The sequence below is a fragment of the Balaenoptera acutorostrata genome, chromosome 6, assembly GCF_949987535.1.
Source record: "Balaenoptera acutorostrata chromosome 6, mBalAcu1.1, whole genome shotgun sequence".
In the NCBI taxonomy this organism is placed as follows: domain Eukaryota; kingdom Metazoa; phylum Chordata; class Mammalia; order Artiodactyla; family Balaenopteridae; genus Balaenoptera; species Balaenoptera acutorostrata.
The window spans coordinates 75,981,585-76,007,587 of NC_080069.1; the positions used below are offsets into that span (position 1 = coordinate 75,981,585).

Below are 26,003 nucleotides of genomic sequence, written 5' to 3' on the forward strand. Positions count from 1 at the left end.
GGATGCAGCAAAAGCAGTTCTTAGAGGGAAGTTCAGAGTGATACATGCCTTCCTCAAAAAATAGAAAAATCTCAAATAAACAACCTAACCTCCACATAAAAGCATTAGAAAAAGAAGAACAAACAAAACCAAAAGTCAGCAGAAGGAAGGAAATAATAAAGATCAGAGAGGAAATAAATAAAATAGAGATTAAAAACAATATAAAAAAATTAGTAAAACCAAGAGCTGGGCTTCCCTGGTGGTGCAGTGGTTGAGAATCTGCCTGCCAATGCAGGGGACATGGGTTCGACCCCTGGTCCGGGAAGATCCCACATGCCACGGAGCAACTAGGCCCATGAGCCACAACTACTGAGCCTGCGCGTCTGGAGCCTGTGCTCCGCAACAAGAGAGGCCGCGATAGTGAGAGGCCCGCGCACCGCGATGAAGAGTGGCCCCCGCCTGCCACAACTAGAGAAAGCCCTCGCACAGAAATGAAGACCCAACACAGCCAAAAATAAATAAATAAATTAATTAATTAAAGGGCTTCCCTGGTGGCGCAGCGGTTGAGAATCTGCCTGCTAATGCAGGGGACATGGGTTCGAGCCCTGGTCTGGAAGGATCCCACATGCTGCGGAGCAACTAGGCCCGTGAGCCACAGCTACTGAGCCTGCGCATCTGGAGCCTGTGCCCCGCAACAAGAGAGGCCGCGATAGTGAGAGGCCTGCACACGGCAATGAAGAGTGGCCCCCGCTTGCCGCAACTGGAGAAAGCCCTCGCACAGAAACGAAGACCCAACACAGCCCAAAATAAAAATAAATAAATAAATAAGCTCATTAAAAAAAAAACAAAAAAAAAAAACCAAGAGCTGGTCCTTTGAAAGGGTAAACAAAATTGACAAGTCTCTGGCCAGGCTCACCAAGAAGACAAGAGAGAGAATCCAAGTAAATAAATTAAGAAACGAAAAGGAGAAATCTCAACCAATACTGCAGAAATACAAAAATATCATAGGGCTTCCCTGGTGGCAGTGGTTGAGAGTCTGCCTGCCAATGCAGGGGACATGGGTTCGAGCCCTGGTCTGGGGGGATTCCACATGCCACAGAGCTACTGGGCCCGTGAGACACGACTACTGAGCCTGCGCGTCTGGAGCCTGTGCTCCGCAACAAGAGAGGCCACGACAGTGAGAGGCCCGCGCACCGCAATGAAGAGTGGCCCCCGCTTGCCGCAACTGGAGAAAGCCCTCGCGCAGAAACGAAGACCCAACGCAGCCAAAAATTAATTAATTAATTAATTTAAAATCATAAGAGAATACTATGAACAATTACATGCCAATAAATTCCATAACCTAGAACAAATGGACAAGTTTCTATATAGAAACATATAGCCCACCAAAATTGAATCAAGAAGAAATTGATAATTTGAAGAGACCGATCACTAGAAGTGAAATAGAATCTGTAATTTAAAAAACAAAAATCTCCCTACAAACAAAAGTCCAGGACCAAGTGGCTTCACAAGTTAATTCTACCAAACATACAAAGAAGAAATTTTACCCATCCTTCTCAAACTCTTCCACAAGAACGAAGAGGTGGGAACACTCTCAAAGACATTCTATGAAGTCACCATCATGCTGATACCAAAACCAGACAAAGACACCATGAAAAAAGAAAATTACAGGCCTATATCTTTGATGAATATAGATGCAAAAATTCTCAGCAAAATATTAACAAGCTGAATCCAACAACACATAAAATAGATCATACACCACGACCAAGCTGGATTCATCCCAGGGTCACAAGGGTGGCTCAACATATGCAAATCAATCAGTGTGATATACCACATCAACAAAAGAAAAGACAAAAACCACATCATCATCTCAGTAGATGTAGAAAAAGCATTTGACAAAATTCAATATCCATTTATGATAAAAACTCTTACCAAAGTGGGTACAGAGGGAACATATCTCAACATAATAAAAGCCATTTATGACAAACCCACAGCCAATATAATACTCAATGGTGAAAAGCTGAAAGCCTTCCTGTTAAAATCTAGAACAAGACAAGGATGCCCACTCTCACCTCTTCTATTCAACACAGTATTGGAAGTCCTAGCCAAGACACTCAGAAAAGAAAAAGAAATAAAAGGTATCCAAATTGGAAGGGAAGAGGTAAAAAGTATCATTATATGCAGATAGCATGATACTATAGAGAGAAAACTGTAAAGACTCCATACAAAAACTACTAGGACTGATAAACAAATTCAGCACAGGAGCAGGATACAAGATTAACATACAGAAATTCGTTGCATTTCTTTACACTAATAGTGAAATATCAGAATGGGAATGTAAAAAACAATCCCTTTTAAAATCTAACCAAAAACAAACAAACAAAAACTTAGGAATAAACCTGACCACAGAGATGAAAGACACATATGCTGAGAACTATAAAACATTAATAAAGGAAACTGAAGATGATTCAATAAAATGGAAAGATATCCCATGTTCTTGGATTGGAAGAGTTAATATTGTGAAAATGGCCATACTACCCAAAGCAATCTACATATTTAATGTGATCCCTATCAAATTACCCATGACATTTTTCACACAAATAGAATAAATAATCCTAAAATTTATGTGGAACCATAAAAGACCCAGAATTGCCAAAGCAATCCTGGGGAGAAAGAACAAAGTAGGAGGCATAACCCTCCCAGGCTTCAGACAATACTACAAAGCTACAGTAATGAAAACAGTGTGGTATTGACAAAAAACAGACATATTGGTCAATGGAACAGAATAGAGAGCCCAGAAATAAACCCACACACCTATGGTTAATTAATCTTTGACAAAGGAGGCAAGAATATACAATGGGAAAAAGTCTCTTCAGCAAGTGGTGTTGGGAAAGTCGGACAGCTGCAAGTAAATCAATGAAGGTAGAACACACCCTTACACCACACACAAAAATAAACTCAAAATAGCTTAAAGACTTAAACATAAGACATGATATAAAACTCCTAGAAGGGAACATAGGCAAAACATTCTCTGACATAAATCGTACCAACTTTTTTTTAAGTCCATCTCCCAAGGCAATAGAAATAAAAACAAAAATAAACAAATGGGGCCTAATCAAACTTACAAGCTTTTGCACAGTAAAGGAAACCATCAACAAAACAAAAAGACAATCTACAGAATGGGAGAAAATATTTGCAAATGACGCAACCGACAAGGACTTACTTTCCAAAATATACAAACAGCTCATACAGCTCAACAACAAAAAAGCAAACAACCTAATCCAAAAATGGACAGAAGACCTAAATAGACATTTCTCCAAAGAAGACATACAGGTGGCCGATAGGCACATGAAAAGATGCTCAACATCACTAATTATTAGAGAAATGCAAACCAAAACTACAATGAGGTATCACCTCACACCAGTCAGAATGGCCATCATCAAAAAGTCTACAAACAACAAATGCTGGAGAGGGTGTTGAGAAAAGGGAACCCTCTTGCACTGTTGGTGGGAATGTAAACTGGTACAGTAACTATGGAAAACCGTGTGGAGGTTCCTTAAAAACCTAAAAATAGAATTACCATATGATCCAGCAATCCCACTCCTGGGCATATATCCAGACAAAACTATAATTTGAAAAGATACATGTACCCCTATGTTCATAGCAGCAATATTCACAACAGCCAAGACATGGAAACAACCTAAATGTTCATCAACAGATGAAGGGATAAAGAAGATGTGGTACATACATACAATAGAACACTACTCAGCCATAAAAAAGAATGAAATAATGTCATTTGCAGCAACATGGATGGAACTAGAGATTATCATACTAAGTGAAGTAAGTCAAAAAGAGAAAAACAAATACCATATGATATCATTTATATGTGGAATCTAAAATATGGCCCGAATCTAAAATATGGCCCAAATGAACCTATCTACAAAACAGAAACAGACTCACAGACAGAGAGAGCAGACTTGTGGTTGCCAAGTGGGGTGGGGTGGGGGAAGGATGGAGTGGGAGTTTGTGGTTAGCAGATGTAAACTATTATATATAGAATGGATAAACAACAAGGTCCTACTGTATAGCACAGGGAACTATATTCAATATCTGTGATAAACCATAATGGAAAATCATATAAAGAAGAATGTGTGTGTATATATACATATATATGACAATCACTTTGCTGTACAGCAGAAATTAACACAACATTGTAAATCAACTTTACTTCAATTAAAAAATTAAAAACCATCTGACATTTGCAAAAAAAGAAAAAGAAAAACGACAAGACAAGTCACGAACTGGACAAAATAATTTCAGGGCATATATCTGATAAAGGGCTTATATCCAGACTATATAAAGTACTTCCAAATTAGAAAATAACCTAATTTTTTAAATGGGCATAAAGTTTCAACAGAAAATTCACTACAGAAGATATGCAAGCAAATAAGCACATTATGAAGTGCTCAACATCATTAGTCATTAGAGAAATGCAAATTAAAATCATACAACTACTAGTGGATACAACTACACACTCACTGAAATGGTTAAAATCAAAGAGATATAGTACCAAGGGTCAACAAAGACACAGAGGAACTGAAACTCTCCTACAAGTGTTGGGAAAGTAGAATGACATAGCCACTTTGGAAAACAATTTGCCAGTTTCTTAAAAAGTTATACATACACATACCATATGATAGTTATTCTACTCCTAAGTATTTCAAGAGAATTGAAAGCACATGTCCATGCAAAGATTTTTACATAAATGTTTATAGAAGCTGTCTTTGTAATAGCCAAGTGCCCATCAATAGATGAAAGGATAAGCAAGCTATGGTATATCCGTGCAATGGAATATTACAAGGATAAAGCTCAAAATAATTATGCTGAGCAAGTGAAGCCATAGTCACCACCCCAAAATAAACAGAACTGTATTATTTCATGTATATAAAATTCTTGTAAATAAAAATAAATTTCTAGTGTTAGAAAACAATCAGTGGTTGCCTGGGTATGTGGCAGAGGTGAGCAGAAAGGAATGGGATGGAGCAATTATAAACAGGCGTGAGAAACTTTTGAGGCTGATAAGTTTATCTTGATTGTGATGGTTTTCATGAGGGGTATACGTATGTCAAAATAAATTGTGCACTTTAAATACATGCAGTTTCTTGTATGTCAATCCTAACTCACCAAAGCTATTAAAATCATTGATTTGATAAAATATTGAGAACTTAAAAAAAAAATCAATCTGACAGACAGACTGGGGGATAAAAAGAGACTTTGATGATAAAGAGACTTTCATCCCAGAGCAAATCATAGCATGAAAGTTAATTCTTGCAAAGTCTTGCCTACTTGTTTATGTTTGTTGGTTGTTTTGCCTTATCTATTGTTGATACTACTTCCTTGGAGTCTCCAAAAGAGGGTTTTGATATAGAATAAGCAAAAATTCTCTCCTTTAAAATTAAAAATGACTCATTTGTCATCATTATAGAGGGAGGAGAAGAGTTTCTCGGCTGATTATAACCCAAACTTGTTATGAACTGTAGAATTAAAGAAACCTCAGCTAAAGTTGGAGTCGGGACAAGCCTGTAGGGGGAGCTGTCATGGGTGCCATGCATCATCAATTACTCCAAACAGGAAGAAACCTACGTATACAAACTCCGACAGGAAAGTGTTACCTATATTACTATTCAGCAGGAAGAAGAAAACTCTGCCCTCGGACAGTCCAGCCAATCAGAAACTGTAGCAACCCAACCAATGGGAAGCCTTCCTACTTTGGAGTCCCAACTTCCTCCAAGGGATTCTTTATTACAGCTGCTCCAACTCTCCCCTTTTTCCTATAAAAGCAAGTTCCCCTTCCTTGTTTCCGGATTTGCCTCTTGTCCACCATAGTTCGCATATTCTGAATCCAATTCCTCTGGCTGCCCCTGAATAAACTAGCTTTTGCTGGTAAAATAGCTATATTATTAAAATTGACAGAAGTTATAGCCAAAGTCTAGTCTTAAAAATCGTTACTGAGTACAAGGGAAGTAGACTGCCCAGCTTGATAAATGGATTACCATTGTGTCTTCTGAGGGAGATAAGAATAAGAAATAGACCTAATGTGGAAATATAAAACTACTCTGTATAAACTTGGATTCATTTTACAGAAATAAGTAGGAAGACTTTGGAACCCACAGAGCTCAGGTGGAGAGCTTCTGTTCATTATCTGTCCTCTTGCCTCAGCTATAGCTTCCAAATGGATGAAAAGTCTTTACAGAGAGGCTGCGTTACCATGGAGTACAGTTTCCTGTTGGATTTGGGTCTAAGGAGAACACAAGGGAGGAGTACAGAGAGATGGCTGGCTTATGTCTCAGAATTATGACAGGCAGGTGAACAAGAGGACAGGACACCAATGCTTGTTCTCTTGCTTGGACTTTGCTATTTGACTGTTCTTTATAGTATTCTGGAACTGTAGTATACAATTACTGTTTTTATCTTGTGATATTCTCATCACATTCTTTCTGCTGCTCAGTTCCACACATTCTGGCTCTTCAGAAACTAAATGTTAACGAATTTAAAGTGAGAATACTGAATGAAGCAGCCTGTGAGATGCATGGAATGTTAAAAACTTAATAACTGGACCAGGATTGGTTGCTATTGGCATAAATTTTGTATGTATATCCAAATAATAATGCCACCCTTTGAGGCTGTCTTGGAACTTTCATTTGAAGTTAAGAGAGACACCCCCGCCTAAATCAACAAACAACAAGAACATGGAAATGCGGAGCTGTTTGGATAAATGCATTCCTTCCACTTACTGTGCCCCAAACTCAACTTTAAAAAACAGTTAAAAGATTATGGCCATTAAAACCTGCCTTAGTTAGAACATTACCAAGAAGCATTTAAAGGATACTTCATTTCTAATACTATCTTATTGGTAAAGTACCTTTAATTTTGCCAAAGCAATTTCATATCTCTTTCTCACAGGTTTTAATTATAAAAGCTATCTTAACACTTTACACATTTACATACAATTTCCTCCATCACCTAGCCAAGAAATTTTCCACAAACATTACATTTTTTAACACAATATACATATAGCCATTATTTTTCCCTTTTTTTTTTTTTTTTTTTTTTATTCTCAAATGTATTTTACATCCTGGTTCCTTTCTTCTAACTCATACTCATTTGTAGACTTTCACATTGCTATTCTTTCTAAGACCCATTGTTCTTCCTCTCCTCTCTCACTTGAAAAATATCCATTAACGAGTAGCAAAGAAAAGCATCTTGGAATAGGACAGCCTGGAGGCTTTGGAGCCATGAAGACCTGTACTTGGATGCTGGCTCCAGTGCCTACCTTGGACCAGTGACAGAACACCTCTGTTTCTATTTCAGCATCTGTAAAGTGGAGATAGAAATGGTATCCACCTCACAGGGTTGTTATGGGGATTAAATGAGATGATGCATGCTCCAAAACAGAGCCACCCTCACTCCTCCCTTTTTGCCAAGTACTCTCACAATCTTTTTATATTAATATGTTAATACCAGCACTGGTTGAACTCCACACCCTGTGCTCAGTAGATTATATATACTATCTTATTTAATCCTTACAACCACTATATAAGTCCTGGTATCATCTCCAGCTTGCAGAGGAGGTAACTAAGGCTTAAAAAAAAAAAAATCAAGTTACTTGTTTACTCAAAGTTACACAGTGGGTAAGTGGCAGGACTGAGACTTGAGCATCCCCTGTCTTGTTTCAGAGCCCGAGCCCTGGTCTACTGACTGCCTTCTTGCTGAATTTCTGTATCTGACTGACCTCCATATCCTTCTTTTGGAGAGATATTTTCCTTCTTGTTCTTTTTTAGATATATTTTCTAACTTTGATTTTATACTGGTCTTATCACCTCAAATATTTTGCCAAGCCAAAATGGATATAAACAAATTTAATACTGAAATTAAATTTTTTTTTGGAACAAAACCTGTCCCATGAGTTCCCATCTTTAACTTTGAATTCTGTAGCCACTTTCTGACATTGTAGCAATCTTGCCTGCAAATCCATTGACTCCTTAAATCATCTTTGAGATTGCCTGTCATTTAAAATTCCTTGTATCATCCTTCCCGTGCCTTTTTTCACGCTGTCTTTGTCCGTTGGGTATCTTTTTCTCTCCAGAGCCATACTCCCTCCTTACCAATCTTAAAACATAGGCAGTAGAAATTCACAATTTTCTCTCCCATTCTATCTTTTTCACATGGAAATGGAATAATGGAAAATTTTTCTGAATTCATCGGACCTTGTGCAATAGAGCCTGACTGAGTTGTTGATATTTGACTTCTGAGGCTTATAAGCTTCTTCCTCCTGTGCCCCACATCTGGGCAAGTTGACAGACAGCTCAGGTGCCCCCTCCTTCGATGAGAGCAGGTGGTTCAAACCTCCCAAGCCCCTACCCACCTGCAGAAAGCTTCACCCTGACCTCAGCCCCTAACCGCAATAAAACCCACACCACTCTCCTCTCCTTGCTCTCAAGCCATTTTGAATAAACTTGGGGCCTCCTCTGCCCTCTCCAGAAAGTCTTGTTATATGAATAATAAACCTTTCCATACCTCTTGGTGTGGTGGAGGCATCATTAATCTTGACGTCTGAACCAAATTTGGGGCAGAGGGTCCATTCTGTTCCTGCAGAGTCTCCACAGCACCTTGTACTGAAGGAAGCCTTGTTCTTCTTCCTCTCATGAATCGCCTTCTGAGGTTGCTACCTTATAATATTTGGTACCCAGAAATTGCTCGACTGCCTCACTGCTGTTCTAATGCTGACTCTTAAATCTCCCTTGAGCTCAGTATATCTCCTGATTTTTTTCCCCTTGTTTTCTTAGTGTAGACCAAAAATTCTCACCAACCCATTCCTTATTTTGTACTTCTTTAATATTATTAATATTATTCCCCCTTTCTTCTGTGTTTATGCTTTTCTACTTTGGGTTGCCTCTTGCTCCAGTTTCTGTAGTGTACTCTTTATTCACTTCCACAAGTATTATCGAATGCCAGACATAATCATACAGAAGCAGACAGAATTATTGGGAAATGAGTATTTCCAGTCATGGTTTCACAATTTTTCAACCAGCAATGACTATTCTACCTTAACAAACAATGGTTATATATGTAGAGTGAAGGTTACAAATACTGCCTATAATTATTGGAAAGTTATACTTTAAAAGTCATTTATTTTCAATTAGAAAGGTAATATACGTATATGGTACACAAATAGTAGACAAGGAAGGCTCTCTCTTACCTCAGAGTTCCCTCCCCTTCCCCAGAGGCAATCAGTGTAACACTTTATTAGGTATACTTCCAGAAGATTGCAAAGCAAACATTTTATATGTACATATATAAATGTGTGTGCATATATGTGTGTATGTGTATACGTACATGTATATATATGTACGTATACATACAAGCATATTTTTAAATTATACTTTTATATATACTTATAGATACACTTAAAAAAACCTCACAAATAGAAATATGTGATACTAATGTGGACATGAGAATCAGAGAGCTTGTTTATCTTAAATTCTGTGTCCCCAATGCTCAGACACTATCTGGCATTTAGAAGGTACTCATAAATAGTTTTTGAATAAATGAATAATGCTATTCACAACATCTATCCTGAGAAGTGTCCCATATCACACGTACGTTCTACCTCATTCTTTTTAACAGCAAATTTTATTCCATTTTCTAAATTTGTCATAATGTTTTTAATTGAGGCTGTGTGATGGATATTTAGGTTCTTTCCAACCTTTTCTTTATAGCAGATTAAATTTATGACAAATAATCTATGCAATGCTTCTCACATGTTGCTTTTACACTCTGATGCTTATAAAATTTTTTGTTTGCTTTTTTCAGGAATACGCCATAAAAACTGATCATCCTATTAGAGGTTTGGGGTTTTCTGTTTTGAAGAACAGCTGCTTAAACATGAGAGAAATACCCAATAGAAAATGTGGAACGTGTTGAGAAACAGGCAAAGTGGCATCCCTGACTGAAAAAAATTTTAAGTATTTTAGAACAAAGCAGTTGCTTAAAATTTTTTAATTTGTAAAAGCTCCCTGGAATGAACAGATGTTATCTATCTGTGAATTGACTGTAGGAGACAGTGTTTTGTTTGTTTACCAGTTTGCTCTTGGACAATTTACTAGGAATTAGAGATTAATAATTGTAAACAATGAAAGTATTGCTTACATAGCAGAATAGGTATAAACAATTTAAAACAACTCAAATAGATCAGATTGAGAGGAACAAAAAAGTCTGGGAGGGAATTCCTGATACATTAAAATTACCACCTGGGTCCCCGACTCCCTCTCGTTCTGGACAAAACAGACCCCAAAAGAACCGTTGGGTCAATGCAACACTGCAATGCTGTTTGATTTATAATAGATAAACTAAGTAACACAGTCGAAAAAAATGTGAAATATACCTGGAAGATGCGAAATGGAGACTCTCACCAATGTGCCCTCTGAAGAAGGAAACTTAAGAACTGAGAGATTGATTTCCCATAAATGCCTGATTCACAGAACCGAGATGTATCTCCTGACCAATGAACATCCACCAAGAATCTCTCTCCATCCTCAGGGCAATGAACTCGCTGCTTGGACTCTGGCTGGACGCCTCCTCTTTGCACTCCCTGTCAATAAATACAGCCCACCCTAACCCTCAACGGACTGGCCTGTAGCTTGCTGGAGCGTGCGTTTCCCACATTGCAGTTCCTCTGCTATTCCCGACTCAATTTCTAGTAATTCGAGTTTGCCTTAGTTTACCTCTTTATTTAGGTTGACAAAGTTATATCATTAGAAGCCAGATTTAAACTAGCTGAGACAAATTAGGCAATTCACTTACACACAGTTGGGAAGTACAGGGCGAAACAGGCTCAGCTGTATCCAAGGTTTCACATATGCTCAGGGCTCACTCAGGTTCTGCTTCTGAGCTCTTCATCCTCTGTACGTTACACCTCTTTTTCTCCTGCACACACAGTTTTTTCGTGCAGCCAGGAAAGATGGCCCTTCGCCGTCCCAGACTCCTACAGTCCAACTTAGCAAATGCAGCAGACAAGCACACTTCTTCCCCAACATTGTTGGGGCCAATCTGAATATCTGGGAGAGACAGGGTATGGGAGCCCTCAAAGGGTGGGGTTGGAGGGATGCTACATGAAGATAAGTTACACAGTCAAGGTACTAAGAGCTTCGTGGCAAAGACAAGAGTAAACAGAAAGCTGTAATTTCATGATGCTGTGTGCTCAGGAGCCCAGAAGAATGAGCAACCAAATCTTTGTTTTTAAAAATGGACTCAACCTTCCATGGTTAATGTCAATGTTGCCTCATCTGAGTAAATGCAGAGTCTTTTGACCTTTATACTTCAATTCTCTTAAGAGCAACATTTTCTCATGAAAAACTGAATAGTAGTTTACTCAGCCCCTTTCCCCACCTTCCTCCCACCCACCACTCCCCCATCTCAAGAAAATAAAAGAAGCTTATTCTGACTTTCAAATGAGCAAGGTTTTCTAGTCTATTTCCCCAGAATACGTTGACCTTATTGTTTCAATTGTGTTTCTGTATACATTATCATCAAGATTTCAAATAGTATTTTGGGGTGATGGGGGAGCACAGAAGCACCAGGAAAATTAAATAAATGCCAGTTTCAAAAGTAAACTTCAGGCAGCCTCATTTTGAGATGACTTTTGGAGTACATGTAAACTCTCAGATATTTAAATTGGAGGACACAAAACGTAAATATTTAAATGTTGAGACATTCCTTCATAGGATTCTGAAGAGAAAAAAAAATGATAAGACTTGATAATAAAAATAAAACTGAAACACGCATAAAGGTTGACTCATTTAGGTAAACTCCTCAGAGGCCAACTGGGATTTCCATGGGTGGTGATAACAGAAAATTATTTTTTAGGATGCCCAAAGCTGATTACCTAAGACCAGCAGAGAAACACAGAAAGTGATTATAGGCTTTTTAAAAGTGACTTTGATTTCTACAGAAAAAGAAAACATTTTTAGCCATTACCAGAGGTACTTAGGAACAGTACATTTCACGTCAACGCTGATCTCGACCCAGAAAGATAGAGAACAAGCCGTTTAGAATTCATTTATCCGTGGCTCCCTTAGAAATGGGGGAAGTTAGCTGGAATCTTGGGCGGCATAAACACTACATAATGAAATTAATGAACGCATCCTAGAAAATAATAAAAGCTTGGAGAAGCTATAGACGATTTAGCACTTCCTCTCTGGGAGATCTCTGTCTATTTAGAACTGTCATGCAAAAGAGTAAAAAGTCTGGCTTCGGCAGGGGTCTAAAATCTGCAGGAACCACTAGGAAAAGACCGCAGTAGAGACAAGGCGCTGAAATCAAGGGGCTAAAGAGAGTAGGGAAGGGCTGGTATCCTGTTGCTTTAGGAAAATGGGGAAATTCTGCAAATACTGATGGTTTGCAGCTAGTAAAAATGCAAAGAAGATACAAGATCCTAAGGTTTTTTCCTAGGAGTAACAGAGAGCAAGCATATTCTAAAACTGGGCAAATATGGTTGTTGAGAGCTGGCAACAGAAGAAAACCTGCCTGCTCTGAGTCTCCAGGCTGTGTGGTATTTCTGCCTGAGAACAACAGAAAGGTCTCTCAGAATAAGCAAATCGAATTCGGTTTGGCTTTGTTATTATCACTCAAACACAGGGCTGTGGCCCTTTAAATCCTGCTCACGTGTGTAACATTTTGCTTAGTTAGGTGCATTTAATAGATTTTTACTTTATGAAAGAACTATAAACAGAATGGACGATATGTTGGACTCACCCTCCAATTATTTAGGCTCATTGTACCTATTTATAAAACTTACGCAGCCAGAGCTGGCCAGGTTGCAGATAGTCTCCACCAAAATACCCATTCTCAGAGAGGAAAGGAGAAAAAAAAATCTGCAGAGGCTCTACCCAAGACACCCTACTGTCCCTGTTAGGGGACTGCCCTTTGCACTATGCAACAAAATACTTACTATTAGTATCTGAACATCTCACCTACAGAGAAACGTGACATGACGGTGACAGTGGTCTCACTGCATAGGAATCCTCACATGACAAAGAGATCACAGGGTCCTTTGAAAGCAGCATCTCCTCAGATGCTTTTTTATAAATTAAATAACAAGGGAGGCCAATGACAAAGGCAGTGTTCTAAGGCATTGCTGATTAAATATCAATTAAAACCTATGATAAAAAAAATCTGAAATAATTACTTAAAAATAGGTATATAACCTAAAAGCTTAACCCTAAAAGCTAGTCTTGACCACTAACCTGCTGGCTCTTATCTAACAGACAGGCAGAGCATCTAGAAAGAAACATGCAGCCTTAGCTGTGTCAGGCTTGCATTTCAAACCTATCACAGACTTCACTGAAGTTAAAGAAAAAGGGTGGAAATGGAAACTTCAAAACTCAAGCCTTCAAGAGACATTTATTTTGATTACTTAAAAAATGCAATCCAGTGAGCACCAGGTCTCAAATTTAAAGCTGGTCTTTAAGAAATACTTAAATAAGAAATAGCCTAGAGCCTAGATAAGAGCCTAGCCTAGATTCTAGAGCCTAGACTTTTTCTGGAAAGAGCCAGATGGGAAATAATGGCTTTGTAGGCTGTACAGTCTCTGTCACTAATCCTCAGCACTGAAGGTGTGTGACAGCAGCCATAGACAACATGCAAATAAGTGAGTGGTTGTGTTCCAATAAAACTTTATTTATGAACACTGAAATTTGAATTTTAAATCATTTTCAGGTGTCTGATATAAAATTCTTTTTGATTTCTTCAACCATTTAAAACCGTAGCAGCCATTCTTAGCTTGCTGACTCTATAAAGACGGGCTGTGGATCAGATTTGACCAGGGGCCATAGTTTGCCGGCCGCCACACAAACACCACCTGCCCATTCCACTTCACACTCTTTCGTAAACAAAGCCTGATGTAAGAAAACGGGACCCACCCACAAGAGAGAAACCAGGTGGTAACCCCTAGTGTTAATGGAAGGCCATGTTAACTCTAGGGGTGAGAGATGGAGAGAACAAATATTTCTTGAAAACCTAGTACTGTGTTTAAGTCTTATTGATTTACTGCTCACAACAATACTACTACATTGTGTGTACTAATGTACTACTAATACTATAGTATTACATGTACATGCACACTTTTCATAGTTGAGGAAAGTGAGACTCAGAAAATTTAAGTGCCTTGCCTCCACCTGGTTCCCAGGTAGGGTTTGAACATGCATTGGTCTTTTCAGAAAAGCTTCAATGTGGTATTGTGACCTGGGAAGAACTGAGTTGATAGTGAAGATGGGAAGAACAGAAGCTGCACTCGGAAGAGATGAAGCTCAAGAAGCAAGAGCTTCGATGCCGGGGTGACGAGATGGAGCCTGAATTAGAGCCCAGAGGAGAGAATGTGAGGACTCGCTGCTCTGCTAGCACAGCAGCTCCAGAGGCTACCCCAAATCAACCCAAACCGACTGGAGGATGTGACCCCCAGGTTGGCCTGCCATGGTAAGAGAGGCAGCCCAGAAGCAGACCATTAACAAATATAATTTAATTAAGGCCAGACCATATAGCAAGTTAACCCCAGTTGAAGAGCTAGGGCTTTAATGTTGCTGCTTTTTACAACAGTAATCTATATTTACTTTATAGAAACTTTAGAAAAATACAGATAATATAAAAACTGCCCGTCGAGATAATCACGTTTAACATTTTTGTGTAATTTAAATTCTTCTAGTCTTCTTCCTTTATGTTTTAAAGTGGGACTATGCTGTTCGTACCACTTTGCACCAAATATATCATGAACATGTTTCTGTGTCATTTCTCAAAGTCTAATTTGCAAAATGTCCCCCAAAACAAAGCAAACTGACCATAATCAAATAGGTTTGTGCAATTCTGCAGTGTCAGAGCCTCAGATGTTAACAATGCCTGTTTGATTAGAGCAAAGGCTTGCAAAGATCTCCAGTGGAGAAACCTGGTTCACCTTGCCCAGAGTATCCCTTATTTAACTTATTTAATCATGGGATCCTTCTATAATGTAACACTTGGGAAATTAATGTTCTACAGAATATCCTTTGGTGAAAAGCTGTTCTATATCATTTGTAATGGATGCATCATATTCCATTGTTATTTAAAGGTTTCACTAGAGGGCTTCCCTCGTGGCGAAGTGGTTAAGACTCCGCCCGCCAATGCAGGGGAGACGGGTTCGAGCCCTGGTCCGGGGAGATCCCACATGCTGCGGAGCAACTAAGCCCGTGCACCACAATTACTGAGCCTGTGCTCTAGAGCCCGAGAGTAACAACTACTGAGCCCACACACCTAGAGCCCATGCTCCGCAACAAGAGAAGCCACCGCAATGAGAACCCTGCGCACCGCAATGAAGAGTAGCCCCCGCTAGCCGCAACTAGAGAAAGCCGGAGCGCCGCAATGAAGACCCAATGCAGCCAAAAATAAATAAAATAAATTTCTAAAAAAAACGGCTCATTAGAACTAAATATTGAGATTGTTTTCAAATTTTCACTATTATAAACAATACCATTTACATTTTTACAACAATCTTTGCAGACTTTCAGATAATTCCTTGGACATGCAATTGCTTGGTCAAGGATATGAACATTTTTATAGTTTTTAAGAAATGGATGTTATCACTTATAGAATTTTGTTTTACATGAGAAGGTGAATGCTACATTTCACTTCTAATTTTATTTCACTAATGATTAATACTTAGACATTTAATCAGGCAAATTTTTACTAGATACTTTATATTCTGTGACCATGCTAAAAGCAACATGTATTGATTTTACAGAGCAACTGAAACTCTCATACACGGCTGTTGGGAGCATCTACTGAAATGAATACATGCAAACTCTATGTATTAGTATTCTACTGCTATATAACAAATTACCGCAAACTTAAAAGCAAAGTCATTATTAGCTCACAGTTCTGTAGATCAGAAGTCCGACCCGTGTGGCTGGGTTATCTGCTCAGGGTATCACAAGGCTGAAATCAAAGCGTTGGGAGGATTGCATCCTCATCTAGAGGCTTTGGGGAGAAAGCCATATCCTATTTGTTGGCAAAATCCAGGTCCTTGAGGTTGTAGGATTGAGGTCCTGTTTCCGTGCTGGCTATCAGCTGAGGGCCACCCTCAGCTCCTAGAGACTACTTTTCAGTCCTTACATGTGGACCCCTGTATCGTCAAGCCCGCAACGATGCAGCAAGGACCGCTTGCACTTCGAATCTGACTAACTCTTCTACTCCCGGCTGGAGAAAACTCTTGCTTTTAAAGCAGTTGGTGTGATTACATTAGGCCCACCTGGATATCTCCCAATAAAGCCCACCTGGAAAATCTATCATTAGGGCATGGATTCTTGGGGGCTATTTTTAGTATTCTGCTGACCGCCTCCTATGACTTCAGCAGTTCCAGTCCTAGATATATACCCAACAGAAATGAGTACATATGTTCACCAAAACACATGCACAAGATTGCTAATAGAAGCACTATTCATATTAACCAAAACCTGGAGAAATTATTCAACAAGAGTTGTGGAATATTCTTATAATTGAATACAGAAATGAGAGTGAACAAACTACAACTACTTACAATGACACGAATGAATCTCAAACATAATGCAGAGTAAGTAGATAAACGTGTTTTGTGGGAGCAAATGGAGGGGTACCTAACCCAGCCCAGAAAGTCATAGAAAGCTTCCTGGGGGAAGGTACAGCTTTCACTGCAAAGGATTGGAGGAGTGATGGAGGAAGGGGAGGACAGGGCTGAATTTTAAATTTAAAGAATAATATGAACAGAAGTAACACATCTGTAAAATTTATAAGCAGATGGGTATTATGAATGGATGGCAAAATAGTGGGGAAAAAAGGTGTGCCTAGCAAATTTGGCAGGAGTCAGAACATGGAGAACCTTGAAAGCCATATTAAGAAGATTGACCTTAATCCTGTAAGTGATGGGGACATGGGCGGTCCTTGTGAAAGGAAGGACATGGACAGTTTATATTTGGGACACTGACACTGCAAAGTGGAAGATGATGTTAAAAGAGGAAAACATGGAGGAAACTAGACTAGTTAGGAGGCTATTCAAGGAATACAGGTGAGAGATGATGGGAGCCTGAGTTAGCTGGAGTGAAGAGGAAGAGGGACAATATAGGAAGCATGAATACCTCATACCCACCTCCCTTCCAGACATCTCTTCTTAAAGTCTTAAGAAATTTTTATAGTTTTAAAATTCTTATGGCCCAACTGTTTCCTAGAAAACATGTACCAATCTGGATTCCCACTAACAATATGCCCATCTCCCCCAGTTCTTGACAAAATGAGTGCTTTATTTTTAAAATCTTCACTAAATGCATAGGCAAATATAACTACCTCATTTTTTTAATATTGTGTTTTTGATTGAAAGCAGGGTGAACATTTTAAAATGTTTGATTGTTTTTGTCAATAAATAAAGTGTCAATTCATATCATTTGCTGGATTTTTCTAAATAAGTGTTTTTTCATATTGACCTGTAAGAAGTTATATATATTAAAGATACTAACCCTTTTTTTAAAATTTTATTTATTTATTTATTTTTGGCTGCATTGGGTCTTTGTTGCTGCGCATGGGCTTTCTCTAGTTGCAGCGAGCGGGGGCTACTCTTGGTTGCAGTATGCGGGCTTCTCATTGCACTGGCTTCTCTTGTTGCGGAGCACGGGTTCTAGGCACGCGGGCTTCAGTCGTTGTGGCACGTGGGCTCAGTAGTTGTGGTTTGTGGACTCTAGAGTGCAGCCTCAGTAGTTGTGGCAAACGGACTTAGTTGCTCCTTGGCATGTAGGATCTTCCCGGACCAGGGCTCAAACCCATATCCCCTGCATTGGCAGGCAGATTCTTAACCACTGTGCCACCAGGGAAATCCCAATACTAACCCTTTTGAAGTGCATTTTTCCATATCTGTACCTTTTAATTTTGTTTAGGCTAATTTTTCATTTATAATAGTTTCACATTAAATAGTTACATCTATTAATCTTTCTGTTATTGGTTTCCACCTTTAGATTTGTATATTTGAGTTCTTCCCCAAATCATGATTTATGAATCTTCACCTATATTTTCTTGAAGTGATTTAATCATTTTATTTAAAGCTTTAATCGATATAGGAGTTAATTTGGTATATAGTATGATGTACCTTGATTTTTTTTCAGATAATCAACTGGCTGAACACAATGGATACTTCCTGCTTTCCCCATTGATTTGGAATGTCACTCTTACAAAATATATTAAAGTATTATGTCTTTAAAACAGGCTGTAATTCCTGGTAGGGCAAATTCTCCCACTTTTCTTTTACAAAATATTCTTGACTATTCTTGTAAGTCAGGGTTAAACTAGCTTCCTACAGTGAATTGAGTTGTTTCCCATCATTTTCTATGCTTTATGTTCTAACAGTTTAAATTCTAAAGAAAATATTGGTTCCTTAAAGATTTGAAAGATTTTGCCTATAAAATTATCTGGGTGCTGAAATTCTCTGACATTTGTCAACTTCTTTTATAGTTTTTGGTCTATACTGTGCTATTCATCAAAATTGTTCTTTTCCTAGGAAAGCCATTTAATCAAAATGTCCAAAATTATTAGATCATTATATCTATAATCTCTCTTTTCATTCGTAATATCATGCATTATTTAGATTTTCTATTTTTCTTGTTTTGCTTTGTCAAAATTAACTTTTATTGGTCTTTTCAAAGATCCACCTCTTGGGTTTATATGTCAATCTCACTTTAATTTTATTCTCTCCTCATGCTTTTCTCAGATTTTGTTCAATTTCTGGCTTCTTGAATTGATTGCTTGGTTTATTTGTTCATGGATAATAATAAAAACATATCAGGCTCTGAATTTTTCTTCTAAGTAAAGCTTTTGGGTATATCTTGGATATACAGCTTTCTCTATTTTTATTGACTTAAATGCTGATTATAATTTGTATTTTCTCTTTGATCTAAGAATTAGGACAATATTTTAACTTCTGCTATTTAAAAAATTATCCTTTTGTTGTGAATTGTTCACTTTATTGCCTGGTGGTCAGAAAATGTAGTCTCTGTTACTTACAGTCTTATTATATCATATTTTTGTACACATTCCACAAATATTTGAAAAGAATATGCACATTACCAAAATCCTTTCTTTTTTGGGTAAGACTGTAGTTTTCATGAAATTCTCCTGCTGTTTTTATTTGTTTGTTTGTTTTTTATTTTTCTTTTTATGTATTTTGATGGAATGTTACTAGCCACTGTTACATCTTCAACATAGAATGTGCCCGTATAAAGTAATCTCCTCTTTCATCCAGTTTTTTTTTACATTAAATTCTATTCGTTTCTGTTTTCAGTATGACTACTGCTGAATTATTTTTTGTTGGCCTCTGCCTTGTTTATCTTTACCAGATAAAGATAATCCTTGTCATTTCATTTTAGGTGAGCCTCTAGTGAAATATGCATGCACGCACGCGTGCGCACACACACACACTTTCATATTTTGATCCAAATTGAAAAATCTAACTTTAAATAAGGAGATTTAGGTGACACGTGGATTCTACTTTCCTTCTTATTTTGTTTGGTTTTCTTGTGTCTCCTTTCTTTTTCCTATCTTGTGCTATGTATTGATCAAGGCAGTTTTTGTTTCGTTTTCTACAAATTGTGCAAGAAATGACTATACTTTCTATTTATGATTTTCCACCTCCTGATTACTCTTCCCCCTACCCAACCAGAGGTCTATTTCCACTATTCTAATGTAGCTCTAATAAGTCACCAATAACCTCAAATACCTAAATATTGTGGACACATTTCAGTACTAGTCTTACTCCAGACCCCAGTGACATTCAACATAATTGATTACTCTGCCTCCCCGACTGTCCCTTATCCTAGGACCCTGCAGTTTTCTAAGTTTTGTTACTTCTTGAGCCAACTTTCTACCCCCCCTCCCCTCTGTTCTAGACTCTAACCCTCTCTCTCTATTCTACCACAGATGATCCCATTTCTGTGGCTTCAGTTACCATCAGACATGATTGTGACTTCCAAATCTCCAGTCCACACAACTTTTCTGAGCTCTAAACTAGTATACACAATCGCTGTTCTCTCAACATGTCCACGTGATGTCTGACGGGCACATCAACCTCAACGTGTCCATGGATGAGTCCATGACTTTCCTGCACACCAGCTTTCTCCTTTCCTCCACCTTATCAAACTTCACTAACCTGTTGCTCAGGCCATAGTAACCTGAGGGTCATGACGGGACCTTTTCATCATTCACCCCTGACATCCTAACATCTTCAAGTCCAATGATTCTGCCTCGGAGGTGTTTTTGGAACTATTCACTTCTTCCTACTTCCACTGATCCAAATAACCATCATTTTTTGCCCGGACAAATGCTAGTCTCCACTCTTCCACTCTTGCCCCTCTAAAATCCATTTTCCACCCAGCACCCAGAAAGTGCTTCTTGAAATATATATCTGATCATAACCTTCTTCTCTTGCAAACTTCCATAACACTGCCCTGCCCTGCCCTTAGAATCAAAATCAAACACCACATTGTAACCTGCAATACCAGGCCCCGTGATGTGGCCCGTGCCAACCACCCCTACTTCCCATCCCCTCTCATCTTCCTTGTTTATGCTCCAGCCACCCCACCTTCCTTGGGTTCCTCCAAAATCCTGAACACCGTCCTGCCAAACTCCTCGCACTGGCTCTCCTCGCTCCCTCTACATCTGTAGGCCTGGCTCCTCCGTGTCACCCAGGTCCCCGCTCAAATGTTTAAGTCCCCTCAGGGAGACTCAATCTAAAGTAGCCTTTCCCCAACACTCAAGTCACCCAACTCTATTTCCATCATAATGCTTATCACCATCCGAAATCACATGGATAATTTGTTTACTTGCTCATGTGTTTCCATCCACTAACACATAAACTCCTTGAATGCAGAGAGCTGGTATGTTTTTGTCACCTTCCTGTCCTCAGTGACAACAATGTGTGGCACTAACAGTTGCTCAATAAAATGAGTCAAATGCAAATAACCTGCTGCAGGCATAGACAGATGGAGGGTTGGATTCAGCAGATCCAGATTTAAATATGGTCTATACCACTTACTAGATGTGTCTTTTAGCAAGTTAGTAATTTCCTCATCTGAAATATGTGGATAGCAATGGTATCTTCTGTAAGGAGCTGTACAGAGCTGCTGTAAAGATAAAATGAGAAAAAAGTCCTAAACGCTTGGCACTGTGACTAGCATACAATAAAACCTTAACAAACACTAGCTAGCTAGTATGTATCTATACTAGATTATACTACAATTATAGGTTTTAGATTCTCTAGACTAAATTACACACACACACACACACACACACACACACACACACTTTGGTGTTCATCTTCACTTGGTTTAATGGGTCTACTGTTTTGCCTTTGAGACTTCAACTTGTGTGTTCTTATCAATATCATATCTCAAGAGAACAATCTGAGTAATATCCTCTGACTAGTTCCTGGCACACACCAGCACAGTTATGAGCTTTATAAACCTCTTTAAGTGATTTACCTGAAAATATAAATATTCCCCTCCAGTATAATACAGCGATTTCACGTGGCCTCCGTTCCATCTACTTCCCCAGAGGTCTGTGAATAGTAAATACATACAGGTATACACAAATATCTCACATGTTGAAAGGCCTAGGGTAAATCATCTTTGCACTCATCACAAGTTAAAGAAGTAACCCCCAGTATGACAAAAACATGCCCCTTTTACAACACATAATGGCTGGAACAATGCAATCTTTATCATTTATTATTTTTATTTGGACAACATATATACATATGTACAAAATACCTACTGTCAGAATCCTCTTGTATAATTTCATTTGATTTACAAAAACGGGACAGCAAAATAACTTAGGTCACTAATACTGTACAAAAATAAAACTGATTAAACAGTTGTAAAGATAAGTATCTTACAGTGTTACAGATCATTCATCTGTTGTGAAAGAACATCTCAATCTATCCAGAGTGATGAGTACTGTGCTTAATCTACCTGCAAACTGACAACGAGTCAGTTTCTGTAATTATAACTATACCAAATATAATTCTCAAAAGAAGCATGATGTAGGGCTACACCTTAAAGCCACGGCATCGTTCCACAGTGGTGAAGGGCTTTCTTCTTCCCTAACCAAGGAGAGGAGTTATCTTAACTCTAAAACTATTAAATTTTCCAGAATATGACAGCTACTTACAGTATTAGATAAAACAATTTTTCTTTCTTTTGAAACACCTGCAATAGTCTTTCAAAAAATTCAGTTTGGTTAAAAAAGTAAACAAAAATTACTATCCTCCATTTGGATTTTTTTAAGTTAAATCCATGGTCTTTTTAATATAAAAAGTAATTGTTTCATAGTTTTAGTGTTCAACGAACTCTAGTAGTCCTATTTGAACCATATCTTGATAGAGTAAATCTAATTAGAATGCTGGTTCCTGTTTTGTGACATTTTAAAACAGGATTTATCACAAGGAATAAAAAGCCTTGAGTTTATACGTTATGTTACTATAACATATAAGAGAATATCAAATGTGTGTTCTTCAACGACTTGAAAAGGCAAGTAGCAACTCTTTTGGGGAAGTAAATTGTGCATTTTTTTTTAAAACAAGTTGCTGCATTTACATCCATCGAAGTGCTGGACAAAAGCCACATGTAGATTTACTCCTGAAACTACAAAGATTGTCTTTCACTGACTTTGCTTGGTTTTCCTTCATTTCGTTCTGTGAGGGAAAGATGAGTTTGTACAAGTTAGTGGGTTGCTAGGCAACGCCAAACTCCTCACTCACTAAAAGGCAGCATGCAGAGGATCACAAGCAGAACCATTCCATGAGTTCAGTAAGAAACAGGCAGCCTAACCTATTTCGTATGGAAGAACAGATGTCCTTAAAACTTATTTTGGACACAGAAATTAAAATTTGGTTTAAAATAAGCGTTTCAAAAATCTGAAACAGAGGTAGAAAGTGTTCTTTATTTTTCCTGACATGTTTTCCCGTGAGAAAACACTTTCCTTTTTATCCCATGGACTGCTCCCAGTCCCTAATGTTAAAAGCAGTTCTCTTTCCAGAACTACTGATACAACTACGCTGGTTAAACAAACAAAAGAAAAACACCGTGCTAGTGATGGCTACTGTATTGGAAGTTGGAGTCAGCTGTGACCCATGCCTGCTGCAGGAGCCCACACTGGTTCTGAACTGGAAACAAGCATGTGTCAGGTGAAATGATGAATTCACCCCAGGTTTACACAACACATCTCATAGCACACGTATAAACTAGAGTGCACCATAACTCCCTGTTTTAAATATCAGATAAAATTGTCAGAAAACGTTGTTTCTGATGAAAAAGAAGAATATGTAAACATTTCCCCCATGATCACTGCTGACTCCCCTATTTGAGGTTTCTTCTCAACGATGAAAACTCGGTTCATTTTTCTGACCACATAAAGGCCAAAATTAAGTTTTCAGGTAAATGGTATACTATGCATATAGTGGTTGAGGCCATTTTAGACCCCTGGATACGAGATCTTATAGTGGTGAGGCTACTGATATAAAAGATACAGTGTTGTGTTTTCATTCCTCTATGTTCCATGTGCCTTCCTTCTCCAAAAGGGATGATTTTGCACAGTCTCCTCTGAAATCATCATGGTATCTTCCCTTAGCGCTCACTACTTATAGGGGTATGTTATTTTTCTTTTCACATTTCAGCTCCCTTTTCCTTTTATGTAACTCTTGCACCTGTTATTGGGGGTTCTGTAGGAAACATGGGAAGGTAACCGACAAACCTTTTCCCCGAAGAATAAACGTTTCCAGAGCTAGTTACTGTTATGCACCCATTCAAATAAAACCCAACAGAGTCAAAGCCCTCGCCCTTCGTGGCATTATGGTACAATAAGAAGAGGTTAATTAAAAGGATAGGAAATTTTGGAAAAGTTAATAGAGTTAAAATTGTTTGTTCTTTTTTAAATTAAAAAATATATATACTACCCTCCTTCTCCTTCAGCATCTGTTGTATATATTCTGCCCTCACATCTCTGCCATGATTTCATAGGGAAATGTGTATACTGTAAAATAAGCAGATTATAACGTGGTTCCAAACAGAATGTCTGCTTCTATCCTTAAAGCATGTATTTAACTTATTCATCCTCTGCATTAGAAAATAAAAGTGCAGCTTATGTTCAAAAAGTACAATTCATACAAAGCAAGGTTTGAAAGTTCTGTACTTACAGTAACCTTTCAAAGGTGTGTCTTGATTAGTATAAATTCATACTGCTTACCCATTGGCTATAAGTAACTTTTTTGTTTTCAAGTCTTTAGATGACAGATCATGCTGGAGTAGATGTGCTCTTGCTTGCATAAAGACAGCTGTGCTATGGCGTTTCGTATCTCAAAAGGTAACGTGATTCAAGAGAGTGGTTTTGCTAAAGAAACTGAAGCACACTCGTCATTACATTAAAAGGTAAGAAAACAATTCTGAGAGAGAGCAAGCAGAAAGGGCCCAGAATCACTGTGTGATGCTACAAGTCAACTCACCCAGTCAGACATATGTACACCAGTGTTGAATCTTTAAAAGTCTACCCCAGTCTTGGCTTTAACCCCCTCCCCACACCTGCCACCCCTCCACCCCCCCCAAAAGAAAATTAAGGAGAGGAAAAAAAAAAAAAAAAAAAGCATTTGTCTTCCCTCCAACAGTCAGAGACGGTTCAGAGTTGCCTCTGCAAGGGGGACCAAGTGTTGACTTTGATCTTAGGCTACAATGTGCTTTTTAAAAACAACGCAGGGAGAGGAAAATTAGACTAGTGACCAAAGAACAGCGACTTCCTGTGCTGGCAGCGCGCCTCTTCTGGGCCGTGGTTCCCACCTGTCTGTCTGTTCGCTGGGAGTAGTTCGTCCTTCCGGGTCCGTCCCTCCCTGGCTCGGTGGGCAGCACCTCACAAAGGGTTGGCCAGCGCCTTTTTGGATCGCTTGATCATGCTGGGGTGGAACTCCGTGTGCCGCCGGGCGTGCTTGGTCAGGTGGTCGCTCCTCATGAAGCGCTTCTCACACAGCGGACAGCGGAACTGCTTCTCCCCCGTGTGGGTCCGGTAGTGGCGGGTCAGCTCGTCGGAGCGAGAGAACTTTTTAAGGCAGTCTGGCCACGTGCAGGGAAAGGGCCGTTCACCTAAGAGAAGAGAATCAGGGATACAGGTTAAAGAACGTGTAACTGAAATTCTCCAGGCTGGTCCTGGTCAACCATCCCATGACTCAGAAAATAACTCCTTTGTGTTCTGGGCTGAATTGTGTGCCCCCCAGTCACAGGCTGAAGTTCTAACCCCCAGTACCTCAGAATGTGGCTGTATTTGGAGATAGGGTCTTTAAAGAGGTGATTACGGTTACATGAGGTCATGTAATTGAATGACTGGTATCTTTATAAGAAGAGGTTAGGTCACAGACTCGCAGGGGAAAGGCTGTGTGAAGATGCTGGGAGAAGATGGCCAGCTACAAGCCAGGGAGACGGGCCTCAGAAGAAACTGACTCTGCCAACATCTTAAGCTTGGACTCCCAGCCTCCAAAACGGTGAGAAATAAATTTCTGTTGTTTAAGCCACCCAGTCTGTGGTACTTTGTCATGGCAGCCCTAACAAAGTAATACCACGAAGAAATTGCTGAGAATCGTCTTCTCTAGGTAAATGAGCTTGCAATTTGTACCCAATGGATCCCCAAGAGCCTTGGAAACTATATTTTCCAGTTTTTGTCTACGCGGTTGCTGGTTTCACGAGTTCTCTCCGAGGTGTCAAAAACCTTAGTCCTTTGCTAAATTTCCTGGCATCGCACAGATGGAAGAGAACTGGGGCATCTAATCCAACCAACCTCCCACCAGAGGCAGGCATCTCCCCTTAAGCTCCTGAATGTTTGGCCACCCAGCCTCTGCCTGAGCAATTCCGGCGGCAGAGCCCCTTACCTGCCGAGGAAGCCTGCTTGTTTCT

General features: G+C 39.0%; 1 protein-coding gene across 2 annotated transcripts in view; it reads right to left on the reverse strand.

Moving 5' to 3' along the window:
- The window catches only part of KLF9 (KLF transcription factor 9), a 100,398-nt gene that overhangs the window by 54,033 nt on the left and 20,362 nt on the right, over positions 1-26,003 (reverse strand). The window contains exons 2-4 of one of the 2 annotated variants that reach the window (XR_009008681.1): positions 24,316-25,199; positions 21,555-21,631; positions 21,110-21,197 (exon numbers count right to left, since the gene is read on the reverse strand). Coding sequence is in view for 1 of the 2 variants with exons in the window: in XM_057548883.1 (XP_057404866.1) it covers positions 24,970-25,199 (230 nt within the window). In the remaining variant the exon portion in view is untranslated. Of the gene's footprint in view, positions 1-21,109; positions 21,198-21,554; positions 21,632-21,782; positions 25,200-26,003 lie in introns of those variants that run through there. The other variant, XM_057548883.1, reaches the window with a different exon arrangement.